At 35.0% G+C, this 13,812-nt stretch overlaps 1 protein-coding gene across 5 annotated transcripts in view; it reads left to right on the top strand.

Moving 5' to 3' along the window:
- LOC130704559 (ninjurin-1-like) overlaps nt 1-13,812 on the top strand; it is a 125,711-nt gene that overhangs the window by 90,599 nt on the left and 21,300 nt on the right. For 2 of the 5 annotated variants that reach the window (XM_057539233.1, XM_057539237.1), the window contains 2 exons: nt 4,694-4,804; nt 5,118-7,845. In XM_057539233.1, the coding sequence (XP_057395216.1) occupies nt 4,694-4,804; nt 5,118-5,143 (137 nt within the window). In that variant the 3' untranslated portion in view covers nt 5,144-7,845. Of the gene's footprint in view, nt 1-4,693; nt 4,805-5,117; nt 7,846-7,884; nt 9,397-13,812 lie in introns of those variants that run through there. The other 3 variants (XM_057539230.1, XM_057539234.1, XM_057539232.1) reach the window with 3 other exon arrangements.

The following is a 13,812-nucleotide window of genomic DNA, read 5'->3' on the forward strand; positions in this document are numbered from 1 at the left end:
ATGATTTCTTCCTTAAATGTTTGGCAGAATTCACCAGGGAAGCCCTCTGGACTTTGTGCTTTCTGTTTTGGAAGGTTATTATTATATTATTAAAATAATTATTTGAATTATTGTTTTAAATTTTTTAATAGATATTTGTCTTTCTCCGTCTGACTTATTTCACTTAGTATGATAATCTCCAGGTCCATCCATGTTGCTGCAAATGGCATTATTTCATTCTTTTTAATGGCTGAGTAATATCCCATTGTATATATGTAGCACATCTTCTTTATCCATTCATCTGTCCTCAACAAAATACTAGCAATCCAAATCCAACAATACATTAAAAGGATCATACACTATGATCAAGTGGGATTTATCCTAGGGATGCAAGGATTTTTCAGTATCTGCAAATCAATGGCTGTGATACACCACCACAAGTTAAAGAATAAAAACCATATGATCATCTCAATAGATGCAGAAAAAGCTTTTGACAAAATTCAACACCTATTTATGATTAAAGACTCTCCAGAAAGGGTCCTAGAGGGAACATATTTCAAAATAATATAGACCATATACAACTAACCTACAGCTAACATCATACTCAACACTGAAAATCTAAAAGCATGTCCTCTAAGATCAGGAGCAAGACAAGGATTCCACTCTCACCACTTTTATTCAACATAGTTTTGGAAGTCCTAGCTGTGGCAAACAGAGAAGAAAAAGAAAAGGAATCTAAATTGGAAAAGAAAGAAGTAAAACTGTCACTGTTTGCAGATGATATGATATTAGACATAGAAAATCCTAAAGGTGCTACCAGATAACTACTAGAGCTCATCAATGAATTCAGTAAAGTGACATTTTCTTTGCTGAGGAATTTTTAGTCTACTTTAGAACATAATGCATATTGAAAAGATGCCATTTATATACAGTTGTGTATAAACTGGATTTGAAAGTTCTGAAGAAACTAAGAGCATGCATCACCAAGGAGCTGTAGTAATCCAAAGAGGTTTGTCTGGGACTGTTTTTTATTTATGGAGGGAGTAGATTTAAGTAGTTTTAGGAGGAGGTCAAGGGTCTGGAAAACACTCAGATAGTGTCACTTCGATTGAGAGGATTAAGGCAACTATGTTTTCCCCAGCTATGGAAAGTTCCAAATTTCTAAGATTTTACCTGGAGAAAAGAATATATATATAATTTTTAAAAACAGAAGCTGAAATATTGTTTAATAATTTCAGTATAAAGCTGTTCTGTTGGCAGGACAAATAATAGGCTATTGATTAAAATGATGTTACAATAGGTACAACTACTGAGACAATGTTTGCTCGTTTAATACATAAGAACTTATTATAGAAGCATGCACACAAGGATGTTCCGAGCACTCTGATCTGAATCATACATAAATCATGAACAATTACGGTGTGTTTGTATTTTCTATAAGACACGTTACAATGGATCATCAGTTTCCCTTTAGAGTTCCTAAGCTTTTCTGAGAACATTTGAGCTTCTGAGTACATTTGAACTTTTGAAGGAATAAGTGCATTTCAAAACTGCGATTATTTCATAGAATAATTTCTTATTAATATGAGTGTTATTATGAAGAGAAATAAACCTGCTTTAGCCTATTGAACTGTAATATTATCTGTCTATTTTCATTTGTTAATTCTTACAAGATTATTACTTGTACTCACCTCATTTTCCCCCTAAGTGGTAAATAGTTGTACTTTTCAGTTGTTTTGCCATCTCGTTTGTTAAAAACAATTATTTATGAATAATTGTTGTAGCTTTGAAGCATTTCAGGATTCATCTTTTTTTTTTGGATAGAAGTAGTATGTATCAGACTATTGATAAGAATAATATTCAGTGGAAATCAAATATTTTTTAATGATTCCAGAAAAAGAAAATTAAATTGTGTCTTAACAATTTTGGCTCCAGGAATCGTAGTATAAAATATAGACATTTCAGATTGAAAACAATGGTTAAGGAGATTTTTGGGTGGCATCTGAGACTTCACCTTACTTGAATGTAATTTAGTTAAAAACACAGTGAATGTACTGAAAACACTGTCCAAACACAGAGCCGCTCTTTTCCAAGTACCTCATTGGACATGGTCACGTTTTTCGATCACGTGCATTCTCAAATTTGACTGTGTGGAAGTGAATTGGAACAACCAATTAGGGTTGTAAAGAAAATGATCACTTTTAAAATTGTTTCTCAAAGGCAAAGATGACTTCATAAGAGCGAGTACATCTTACTCATTTTTTTTTTTTTTTTAAAGACTAAGATTCATATGCCTTCTTTTGAGGAAAGAATAAAAAATGAGAATATGGCTTGGAACGTTGAATGCTGCCTTCTATATCTCTCTATAGGGAAAACGTCCTTAGAATATTTTGAAGAAGCTTATGTGATGACTTGTCTTACCATACTGAAAATAATAAAAGCAAACACTATTAATCCTCATAGAAACCCTATGAATTGTGTGATTCCCCTTTGTCCAGTTGTGTGATTCAGTTGTGTGACATCCTCATTGTACAGATGAGGTAACTGAGGCTTAGGGAGGGCCAGTGACTTCCCAAGAGTAGGCAGCTTGGTAAAGGTCATGCCCACACCCTGTCTGGCTCCAGAATCTACACTTGGTCCTCACTGTTTCCAACCCAGAAAGGAGAGACCCCAATACGGTGAGATGAGAAAGATGTGAGCAGAGGGGACTGAGTGGGGAGCGTCTGGGGAGACTCAGAAAGGAAGGCGTGCTGGGGGGGGGTGGGGGAGGCTGGGAAAGGAGCAGGCTTCCCAAGCTAAACAGTTGATGGAGATAATCTTCACTTACCCTCAACCAGCTCTGTGACCTTGAGCAGGTTACTTAGATCCCTGGGACCCCTTTACCTAAAGGGGGAATGATGCAGGCCTGGTCTGCTCAACAGGCAGAGAAATTGTCCCCTGAGAAATTGTCACGTTTACAATCGAGTTAGCACAGCTGACTGTGGATTGTGTGGATGATCCCAATCTTCTGGAATTTTCTGAATGGCTAATAATGCCCCAGTAATGTCTCAACAGCTTTGTACTTGCAGTGCACACACTCACAACGGGTGTTTCTTTGCTCTGCCTTGTGCCAAGGACCCTTTGGGCACTTTGCTGAAGCCTGACCCCTTCTCACAGCAATGCTTGTAAATGCATAAAATGTATACATAGGGTTACAAAGTAAATAGTTATATTGAAATGCTGATATCAATGTAATAGAAATTGTAACATAGTGTCTTCTTAGTTATTAGCGCATTCAAAAACAAGATCTAGTGGTGACTTTAATAAATACTGTTATTTTGAAGTAAAGGGGACCATAAACAATATTTCTAGATGTCTGTGACAACGATTGCTATTAAAATATCTGTAACTTCTGTTGGTAACATATGCACGGGCACTGGTGAATATAGTCTGGTTTGTCTACATTTGTGACTGAAGAATATGCTAAATTTTAGCTAGAGGTTAGTGAAAATAAAGATGTAATTTTTTTCTATTCATCTCAACAGACCCCCTATATCATATTTGTACCACACGTTAAGAACCCCTGAGCTGTGTGGTTCACTGCTTCAAGTTCTGTGAAAAACCCTCCTGAGCTTTGATTGAACTTCTAATGAATCTTTAGATCAAGCTAGGGAAAACCAGTACCTTAAAAGTAGTCTTCCTATTTGCAATCATTGTCGTCTGAATTTATGTAATTTTTCTTTAATGTCTTTCAATACAATTTTTATAATAATCTCCATAAATGTCCTGCAAATTCTGTACGATTCATTCTTAGATACTTTATATGTTTTGTTAGTATTTGCTATTCTATTTAATTTCTAACTATGGATAAGTTTAGAAATACTATCAGCTTTTGTATAATGAATTGTTAAGCTAGCCAATGACTTTCAGAATTTCTACCTCCATAATCATATCATCTGGAAACGATAACGGTTGCTCTTTTTTATCCAATTTTGTGCTTTTAATTTTTAAATTTTCTCTTACGTACTGATAGGACTTTCAGTGCAATGTTCAATAGAAACGGTGGTGTCTGTGAAAGTGTTCTTTCTGATTTTCAAGGAAATACTTTTAATATTTTCCCATTTAGGAGTGATGTGCTGGAACCAATTTTTAGCAGCTAGCAAGAGCCAATCATTAACTTTTCATGAATTTTGCATGAAAATACAATCATTATTAAAAATTAAATTATATAAACATAATTAATTAAATCATAGTAAAACAAAAGTAATACATTCTGAAAACTCACCACTTCCTACTTTATTTTATGTCATCTTGCTGTTATCGGTGCTCTTGAGGTTATTTACATACCTTGTGTCTGCGTGGTGAAAATACTATATAATGATTCTTTTTCCAACTTCCTGGTCAGTGACATCACGTTGATAGCTTTGAATTGGCCATGGTACGAGTATTTACACCATGGAAAGTGGCAAATGCTACCAATCAGGGTTTTTAATTTTCCTTAAGAGCCTGTTGTTCAACGTTTACTAACACACCTCTGATCAAGACTGATGTTTGCCACAGTCTCTAGCATTTTCCTAGCCTGTTAACGAAAAAGAAAGGAAATTAAGGAAGAAGAGAAGGGAGGGTGGCAGGGAAATAGGAAGGAAAGGAAAGTAAAAGGGAAGGAAGAAGAGAGGAAGAGAGGACAGGAAAGCTTTAATCAGTGTACTAACGCGCACGTGGTGTTTCCCCCCAGATAGCTGTGAAGCTCCTCTGGCGTCTGCCCTGCCCCGGGCTTCCTTCAGCAGCTCCTCAGAGCGGTCCAGCAGCCACGGCCCTGGCTTTGCAAGCCTTAATCGCAGAGACGGTGAGTCTGCAGCTGTCTTCTTGTCAATCCACCCTGATTCTTTCCCAGAGAGAATTATTTTCATTTTTAGTTCATATTCCTTCTTATAGGTTGAAACTTAATTATATTGAGTTTAATGAAACTGAAGAAAGCAGCAGGTTCATCATATCTGCTAGTATTCCTCTGCTAGCTTTCTTCTTGCTTATGATCCATTTTTTGGTTTGTTTTGATATCTTCCTTCCCTATTGATGGCCAGCAAATGATCATCAATAAGATTTATGAGAAGGGAATTATTGGAGTCTAGATTTTTTCCAGGGTTATCATCCCTTTTTAGTTTTAGGACCGGCGACAGAAGGGTGACTAGTCAAGTGCGCTGGTCATGAATAACTACAACAACACAAGAAGGAGCCAGTGCTGCAGCCACTGGGGAAGCCTGATGTTTGCAAGATGTGAAGCTGCCAAAGGATGTCATGGGAAAATGACTCCATTCCCAGGACTTGGCCTGGGAGGAGACCGGGTGAAGGCTGCTACTGAAAATAAAGATTCCCTTCCTATTAGTGGGAAGGGAGTTAATGACTTACTTTTTGGAAAGGTCCATTTTTGCTACTTGAATGTTGTCGAGTGAATTACCTCTTCTATTGCACAAATACTAATTCAGTGGATTAAATAAGTGAATACATACACTTCAAATTCAAATGCTTTGCTACTTTTTTTGATTAACTTTTATTGGAGTATGGTTGCTTGACAATGTTGTGTTAGCCTCCACTGCACAACAAAATGAATCAGCCATACCCATACAGATATCCCCTCCCTTTTGGACTTCCCTCCCACTTAGGTCACCACAGTGCATTAGGTAGAGCTCCCTGTGCTATACAGTATGTTCCCATCAGTTGTCTATTTTATACATACTATCAATAATATATATGTCAATCCCAGTCTCCTAATTCCTCCCACCCCACCCCTTTCCCCCTTGGTATCCATACATTTGTTCTCTACGTCTGTGTCTCTATTTCTGCTTTTGTTTTGCTACTGTTGTAAGGGATAGATTTTTTAAATGAAAGATGAATTCAGAAAGTGAAAGTTAAAATTAACTGTGTCCCATGTAAACGCACTGCTGTAAATTCTGGAGATACTACTAAGGAATTGAGTGTTCTCCTCCCTTTCTTTGACATTTCTAAGATCAGAGTTAAAGTCTAGCTTGAACTTTACTGTGTCACACAGCCAAATCACAAATTGTGTGTCACACACAATTTGGGTGATATTGACTCTCACTGTGTGAAGTTGATGATGACTATATTCCCTGGTAAGAACTGAGAAATTCTGTCCTATCCTGCCACTGCGTGACACCAAACAAGGTACAGTCGCAATGGGCTTTGTGTCACTGACATGAAGTTGAGGGTGGGCGTGTGATCACCCAATTTAGCTGTGTGATTTTGGCTGTGTGTGCACCCAAAGCTGAATAAGACATAGCTCTATTTTGAGATGCAAACTGTCTACCAATGCCCTTCTTCAAGGAGTTTGCATCTGTTTCTGGCACAGTTTTGCTTTGAAGGTTTAGAGTGCTTCAGATGTTCAGAATTGTGCTTAAATCTTTAAGACATGTTTGTGCTGTTTTTGATAGAACAAGATGGAATATTCTTGCAAGTGTCTGATGCTAAATAGTTTGAGGTCTCTGTACCTGAAAATGTGTTTGGTTTTAAAAGAAGAAACAGAAGAATGACTTCTTATAATAGTCTCTGGAAAACATGTAAAATACAGTTTACAAAATGATGGCCTCTGAGCCTAAATTCCCCATGTATAGCAAGATTTGTTCCTATCAATCAGGAAGGTGCCAAAATAAATCTATCTGCACATCATCTTAATTGCCCATCCAGTAAGATCAGATGGAAAGAGAATTTCCATGCCAAGAATGTTCTTTATCTTTTATAGAGGAAGGAACGCAGAGCCCTGGGTTTTTTGTTGTTGTTTGGTTCGGTTTGGTTTTCTTTAATTATTTCATTGTCACAAAAGAAATGTATGTTTATTATAAAATTCAAACAACTCAACTATGCAAAACAAAAGTGAAAAGCCTCTATTTTTCCTCAATTCAGTGTTTAATGTGCTAAAAGCTATCTCATTAAAAAGAGTGATCGGTTTGTAAGGCAGCCAACATGAAAATGATAGTTTTGAACTCACTTAGGTTCCTAAATATAATTATTACCGGGGAAGTCTCAGGATGTCCAGAGAAGAGTAACCAGAAGGTTGAGGAGTCAGGAAAGCATAAGGGCTCACCAAAGGAACTGCTTGGGTTTACCTGAAGTAAAAAGAGACTAACAGGGAGAATGGTTTCCTATCTTCAAATTGTTGAAAGTCAGCAAGCAGAAAACAAAGTAGACTTGTTCCAGGGAACAAAGGACCAGCTTGTAGAGGATAATAATACTTCTACCCAGTTATGACATAGGCTGCCCTCTGAAAAATAGAGCTCTCCACACAGGATACACCTAAGAAAGGACTAGGCGGATGTCAACCAAGAGCATTGCAGTAGGGCTTCCAGTATTACGTGGGAGGTAGGTTTAGGGGTCTTTTATTTTGGAGTGCATTTCTGCTTCCTCTCCTTGGCTCCACTCTCTTTTTGTCTCATTTCAAACATCCAAGTTCAGGCAGATAGACTCCCAATAAAGCCATGAGAAATAAGTAGTTAGCTTGTGATAGATGGCCAAGAGAATAGTAGAAATTATTTTCAGTACTTTATAAAGGAAACCTTAACCCTCTTGATGTGAGAGCCCTGGGCACTCTGTCTTCCCAGAACAGATAAATATGAGAGACACAGATGTGAGACTTCTTTTTGCTTTGGTTAAGAGAATTCACATCTCTTTAGTATCCAGAGCCTAGCACCACCATGCTCAGCTTAAAGCAAACACATTTTATTGTATCTATACTGTGTGGGAATATCTAATTTTTCCCAGAAAAAATTAATGAGACCCTTGAATGAATACAAACATATCCGAGTGCTATTTATACCTCATATTGCCTAGGTATTAAACAATAATCAAAGCATATGAAATTGTGTTATTCTTATATTCACTGATTACCTCCTCCTCCTCCTCCATTTCTAATTTCAGTTAAAGAGTTTCAAAAAGAAAAAGAAAAACAGAACAGTATGAGGAGACAGATGGCTCAGCTGATGACAAAATCCATTTGACTTTTACCACACTGAGAGATGGAGAGCTTGATTAATAGTTGGTCAGCCAGTGAGACAATATGAAAAGAAAAGCTACTTGGCAAAATGTTCCTTAAATGAATATAAATAACTTATAATTTCTTGATTTAAATGTTCCTCTTGGAATCACCATTTTGCATCACTTCTCTTAAAAATTCCAGGTTGAACCACCTCAAACCAACATAAACATGTTCCTAGCATTAAGTCTAGAACATGAGCCACTGTAAACCTATTTTAACCACATCTACTGATCAGGTAAAAAAAAAATGCAATTGAAACTTAGTGCCCTACCCCAGATGGCATTATAATTACCAAAGAGAAAAAGGATCAAAGAAACTCTGCCTATACAGATTATTCTCAGAATACTAGAACCTCAGAGTTGGAAAGAGGCTGAAACTTCTTCTGGCCAATTACCATATTTTTACAAGTGAAATTAATGAGGCTCTGAGGAATGAAGTGATTTTGCTGAGACCACATAGCTTTCATGTAAAACTTATGCTAGAACCTTAGGATTCTAGTGTTCTAATTTAATATGCACTATCCTTTACTATGTGTATAGTCAGTATCTCATAAAATGATGTTAAGATTATTGCTTCTTTTATTTTTAACGTTGGAGGAGACATTGAAGATTAAACTACATGTGTCTGTGTTGTAGATTTCTGTAGAATTGGAAATAGTATATCTCAAAGTAAATTTATGTGAATGGCATTATTTAAATGTCTTAAGAAGAACATAATATCCTTATAAAAGCCGGGGAATATATTATGATATGTGTTCATTTTAACTAGATTTATTCTAAATGCTGGCCTAGAAGGGGAGAGAAATTTCAGCTCAATGATTCACTTGTGACCACTGGCCAGATTGTTGGTGACCTTGCATTTTGTGAACCCAATTGTAATATTATGGGAAAAAATAGCCAATAGGGGCAATGACTGTAGAGCAGATGCTCCTTTGAGCTAAACTTTTCCAGGGAAATAAATTACAAGGAAAAAAAATGACAGCAATTTTAGCTTCAACTTGAGAATAGATGCTCAAAATGTTATGGTGGTTATTAAACAATGATATATTATGTGGATGATTTTCTAGGGAGTCTTCTCTCTCTCTCTTTATCATTATTTGACCATACTGGAGTACTTATAAAATTTTAACATGCTGCCACTCTCATTTCCTTGAGAATATGGATGCATACGCACACACACATACAATGTCTCTGACTATAGCTGTAAAATGTCAAGGAATAGCATTTGACACATATGTAACTGCAAATCAATATACATGGCATTTTGTTTTCTTAGCACATTTTGTATAACTTAGAGCTTCAGGTATATGGTGTGTCAAGTCATGCCTTCTGTATTGTAGCAGCTGAATAAAGGAAAAGGCTGATATAACATAATTAGCTTCTTCGTATAGATTACTTTTCTCGCCACTTAAAAAATGCTTCTTACATTTTGAATTGAAAGTTATTTATAAAATTGGATAAAACAAATTTTATCCAATAAAATAATTATAAATATAAATAATTATATTCCCAGCTGTCCATTTTCAAGACATTTTTACATTTTTTATAGATTTTTTCTATATGAGAGACTGATGGTCATCTGTTTATAGTCCCTATACTGTGACAAAATATGCTCAATATATATTTTCCTGAATGTGTATTGAATAGTCGTGTGAATCAAAGATAGACATACCTCAGAACTCATTGAATGGTATACTTCAGATTTGTGTATTTCATTGTGTGTAAAGTTACCTCCCCCTCAAAAAATTCACATACAGTTATTGAACTCTAGTTGACATTATGTATGCTAAAGCATTTAGAAGCAAAGTGTACAACTTGATTTCTGCAAGTTATTTTGAAATGTATCAAAATAAAGATAGATGTAAATGTAGAAAGTTGCAAAGATGGATAGATATGTGATAAAGCAAATATAGCAAAATATTAATTGTAGAATCTATGAGGTCAATATATGTGTGTTCACTGCCCCATTCTTTTAATATTTCTGTATATATGAAATCTTTCATAAAAAATTATTGGAAAAACTTAAATGTGCCCAAATTGTGGCTAGTATTTGAGATGTTCCTTCAAATATCTCCAATCTTACAGTCAATTTTACAGTTCCAATAAAAACAATCAACTCAAATTTTATTAGAAATGACTTGCAACTCAACCAATCTTTAAATTTAATACTTATGGCCTCAGAAGTAAATGACACACACAGCCCTTTTGGTGGATACACTCAATATGCACCACCTCTAAACACTAGTTTCAAAGGGCAAGTTACAGATACTAAGTAAGTCTAATGAGCCAGTTACTTATTTCATTAGCTAGGGGTACAGCATGCATACAACTCACCCTGACAGCCTTCAGGGAAGCCAGGGCTGGTAACTATCAATCCTGGCCTACCTTCAAATGTAGTGCAGTGGTGTTCCACCTAAGTGAGAACATTTGTCAGAGCATTAAACATGATATTTGGAATATAAGCCCCAAATACTTCTAGAGTATGTGAACAAGTGCTTTCTGTGCCAAGCCCTGTGCGAATCCCTAAGCACGAAGATGAATAAAAGCAGCGGAATATCAGGCTTTTAGTATAGACTTAATAATAAATGTTGGTCACTCGGGTTCTAAGAAAGATTTTTTAAGGAAGCTACTCTATGAGAAAGGTATCTTTTCTACTGTAGTAACAAGTTTTAATTATCAAGTTAGACCATCAGATAGCCACATATCTGTATGTATTGAATTTTAATATGAAATTTTTAGATTTAATCAAGGGAAATAAAGAATAAATTCACTTTTGTCACTAACCTTGATTTCAAAGGCATGGTATATATAAGTTCCCTGTAAGGTCAAAATAATTAACTATAATTAAAAATTAGCAAACTTTTGACTCCATAGAAAATGTGATATGCCACTTCTTTCAAACAATGAAAACCACGTAATCGGAGTTTGACTAGACTTCCAAGAAATTCAAAGTGAAATTTAGTGTTCAACAATTGTAACTATATTGCTTTCCTATTTCCATTTTACCAATCATAATATATGAGGGTTTTAAAAAATGTGACATGCCAAAATCATTTTTGGAATAGGATGATCATAAAAATACATAAATTATTAGTCATTTGCATCAAATACATGTGTTCTGCCAAATATCTGTTAAATATTTTAGATTAATTTGTTGAGTTTATTTTAATTGATTGTGTTGATAAGAATGTCACCCTATACTTTCTGACTGTGGAGTAATTTCACATTATTTAAAAGCCTAGGCAAAATACACATGAAAATCAATTAAAATTTTAAAAGTAAATAATTGAAATCATTTTATAGGGCAGCATATCATCTGTGTAAGCATTCTAAAGTCAAAAGAGGGTCACTTTCAAATTCTACTTGTTCATTGTTGGTATATAGGGAATTGATTGACTTCTGTATATTAACCTTGTATCCTGCAAACTTGGTATGATTGCTTATTAGTCTCAGGCATTTTTCTGTCTATTCTTCCAGGTTTTCTACATACAATCATGTCACCTGTAAACAAAGACAGTTTTATGTCTTCCTTCCCAATCTGTATACCTTTTATTTCCTTTTCTTGTCTATTACATTAGCTAGGACTTCCAGTATGATGCTGAAAAGGAGTGGTGAGAGGGGACATCCCTGCTTTGTTCCTAATCTTAGGCTTTGAGTTGCTCACCATTAGTTATGATGTTATCTGTAGGATTTTTGAAGATATTCTTTATCAAGTTGAGGAAGTTCCCTTCTATTCCTAGTTTACTGAGAAAATGTTGTATATTGTCAAATGCTCTTTCTGCAACTATTGATATTATGACTTTTCTTTTTAGCATGTTTCTGTGATGGATTACATTAATTGATTTTCAAACGTTGTACCAGCCTTGCATACCTGGAATAAATCCCCTGTCGTTATGGTGTATTAAAAAAAAAAAAAAAAAAAAAAAGAGGGCCACTTTATACATATCTACTGGTGGGTTAAATGATGGCATTTATTTCCTCCTCCCCGTGTATCTTGAAGAAAGTTGAAAAATTAGCTGCATTGCTTCTGATACAGGTCCAGGAAATGAGATTTGAAAAGAACTGGAAGCATATTCTGTGATAAACACAGAGCTCCCTAACTCATTTTAGCAGCATCCTTGTTATCCATCTTCAGGATATTGCAGAGTGTTCTGTATGTGAGCCAAGAGATGGGGTCCAGAGAAGAGAGGGAAAGGGAAAAAGAAAGAAGGAAAGAAGGGGGAGAGAAAGAAAGAGAGAGGAAAGGAGAGAGGGATTTTATAAGGCTTTCTTTCTTCATACTTTTTATCCAAATTTATCCATCTACTATTCCAAAAGATGCTGGAATGATTAATGAAATAATGATTATGATAATACTCAGAGTCTCTCAGAAAATTTAATCTTGCAGGAAAATATTATTGGCTAAATAGCAATAATAATAACAATAATAATTGTTATAATAATAATCATCACAGTAATTGTGATAATAATAATAAGCAATAATCATCATCATCATCTCTGAAAATATACTTATTTAATTGATAAACAGAAAGCAGTCCCACCCTCAAGTAAGTTTTGCATAGCTTATAGAATTTTTTCATTATGGTATTGAAATGTCCTCATTTCCCCCAAAGATCTTTTGGTTAAATATTTCATCACTGAGACAGTCCTTAAGAGTTTTGTATCTCAGAGAATGAAAGCCAATATAATGCTCCATCAAGTCTATATAAATAATCTATCTGTATTATCATTCAATTATAAATGACTTAATTTCATCTATGCTTATTACTCTGGAAAATGTGGGGTAGAGTTCACTAGTTTTACTTCGTATTTAATAAATTTCAGAAATGTAATAATGTTAAAATCACTGGCTCTATACCCACAAGTACTGTGTTATTTCTATCAAGACAACATTAGTAAATAATCTTTGGCTCTGATACAGTAACAGATTTATACTTAGTCTCAGTTGAAACCACCCAGTCTATCTCTGTTCACCCATTCTTTCCTATAAAGGATAATTTTCAATATTTGAAGGAGCATTTTCATTTCAAATTGTTCTTTTTAGTGTATTCAGCAAAGCACAGTATCAGGTGGTAATTACTGCCAATTATAGTTCCCATACATATTTAAATTATTTTATGAGGGTTTCGTTAGAGAATGTGATATTTTATTCAAGTTAAACAGTGAGATACACAGGAAGGGAGAATATATTTTGGCAATAGTAAAGCCCACTAAAATCTTTCAGAGTCTATAAATAGAAAGCTGTTTTCTCAAGTATTTTATTTTACTTTCTCTTGGTAAATCAGTGATTCGATTACTGTGGACAACAGCAAATATGTCTAATGTATGAACTCTATGCTAGGCACTGTCTATGTGTATTTCATATATTAACTCATTCTATTCCCACAGCAGTCTCTTAGGTAGTACTCTTGTTATCTCCATTTTACAGATAAGGAAACTGAGGCACAGAGTGATTATCTTGGCCAATGTAATGACTCGTAAGAGACCTAGCTAAGGTCACAACTCATGTAATTTCCTCCAATATCCGTGCTTGTAAACATCTCCCTAAAGGTCTTGCAGGAAAACACTTATGAATAAGTTAAACAACAATCAGGTCTCACAAAAGCAATTTCATTAATATCTTAATGACAGTATATTTTGACATATATATATATATTCTTTTCAGATTCTTTTCCATTATAGGTTATTACAAGATATTAAATATAGTTCCCTGTGCTATACAGTAGGTCCTTGTTGTTTATCTATTTTATATAAAGTAGTGTGTATCTGTTAATCCCAAATTTCCAATTTATCCCTCCCCCCCTTTCCCCT

Source organism: Balaenoptera acutorostrata (assembly GCF_949987535.1).
Source record: "Balaenoptera acutorostrata chromosome 6 unlocalized genomic scaffold, mBalAcu1.1 SUPER_6_unloc_1, whole genome shotgun sequence".
Lineage (NCBI taxonomy): Eukaryota > Metazoa > Chordata > Mammalia > Artiodactyla > Balaenopteridae > Balaenoptera > Balaenoptera acutorostrata.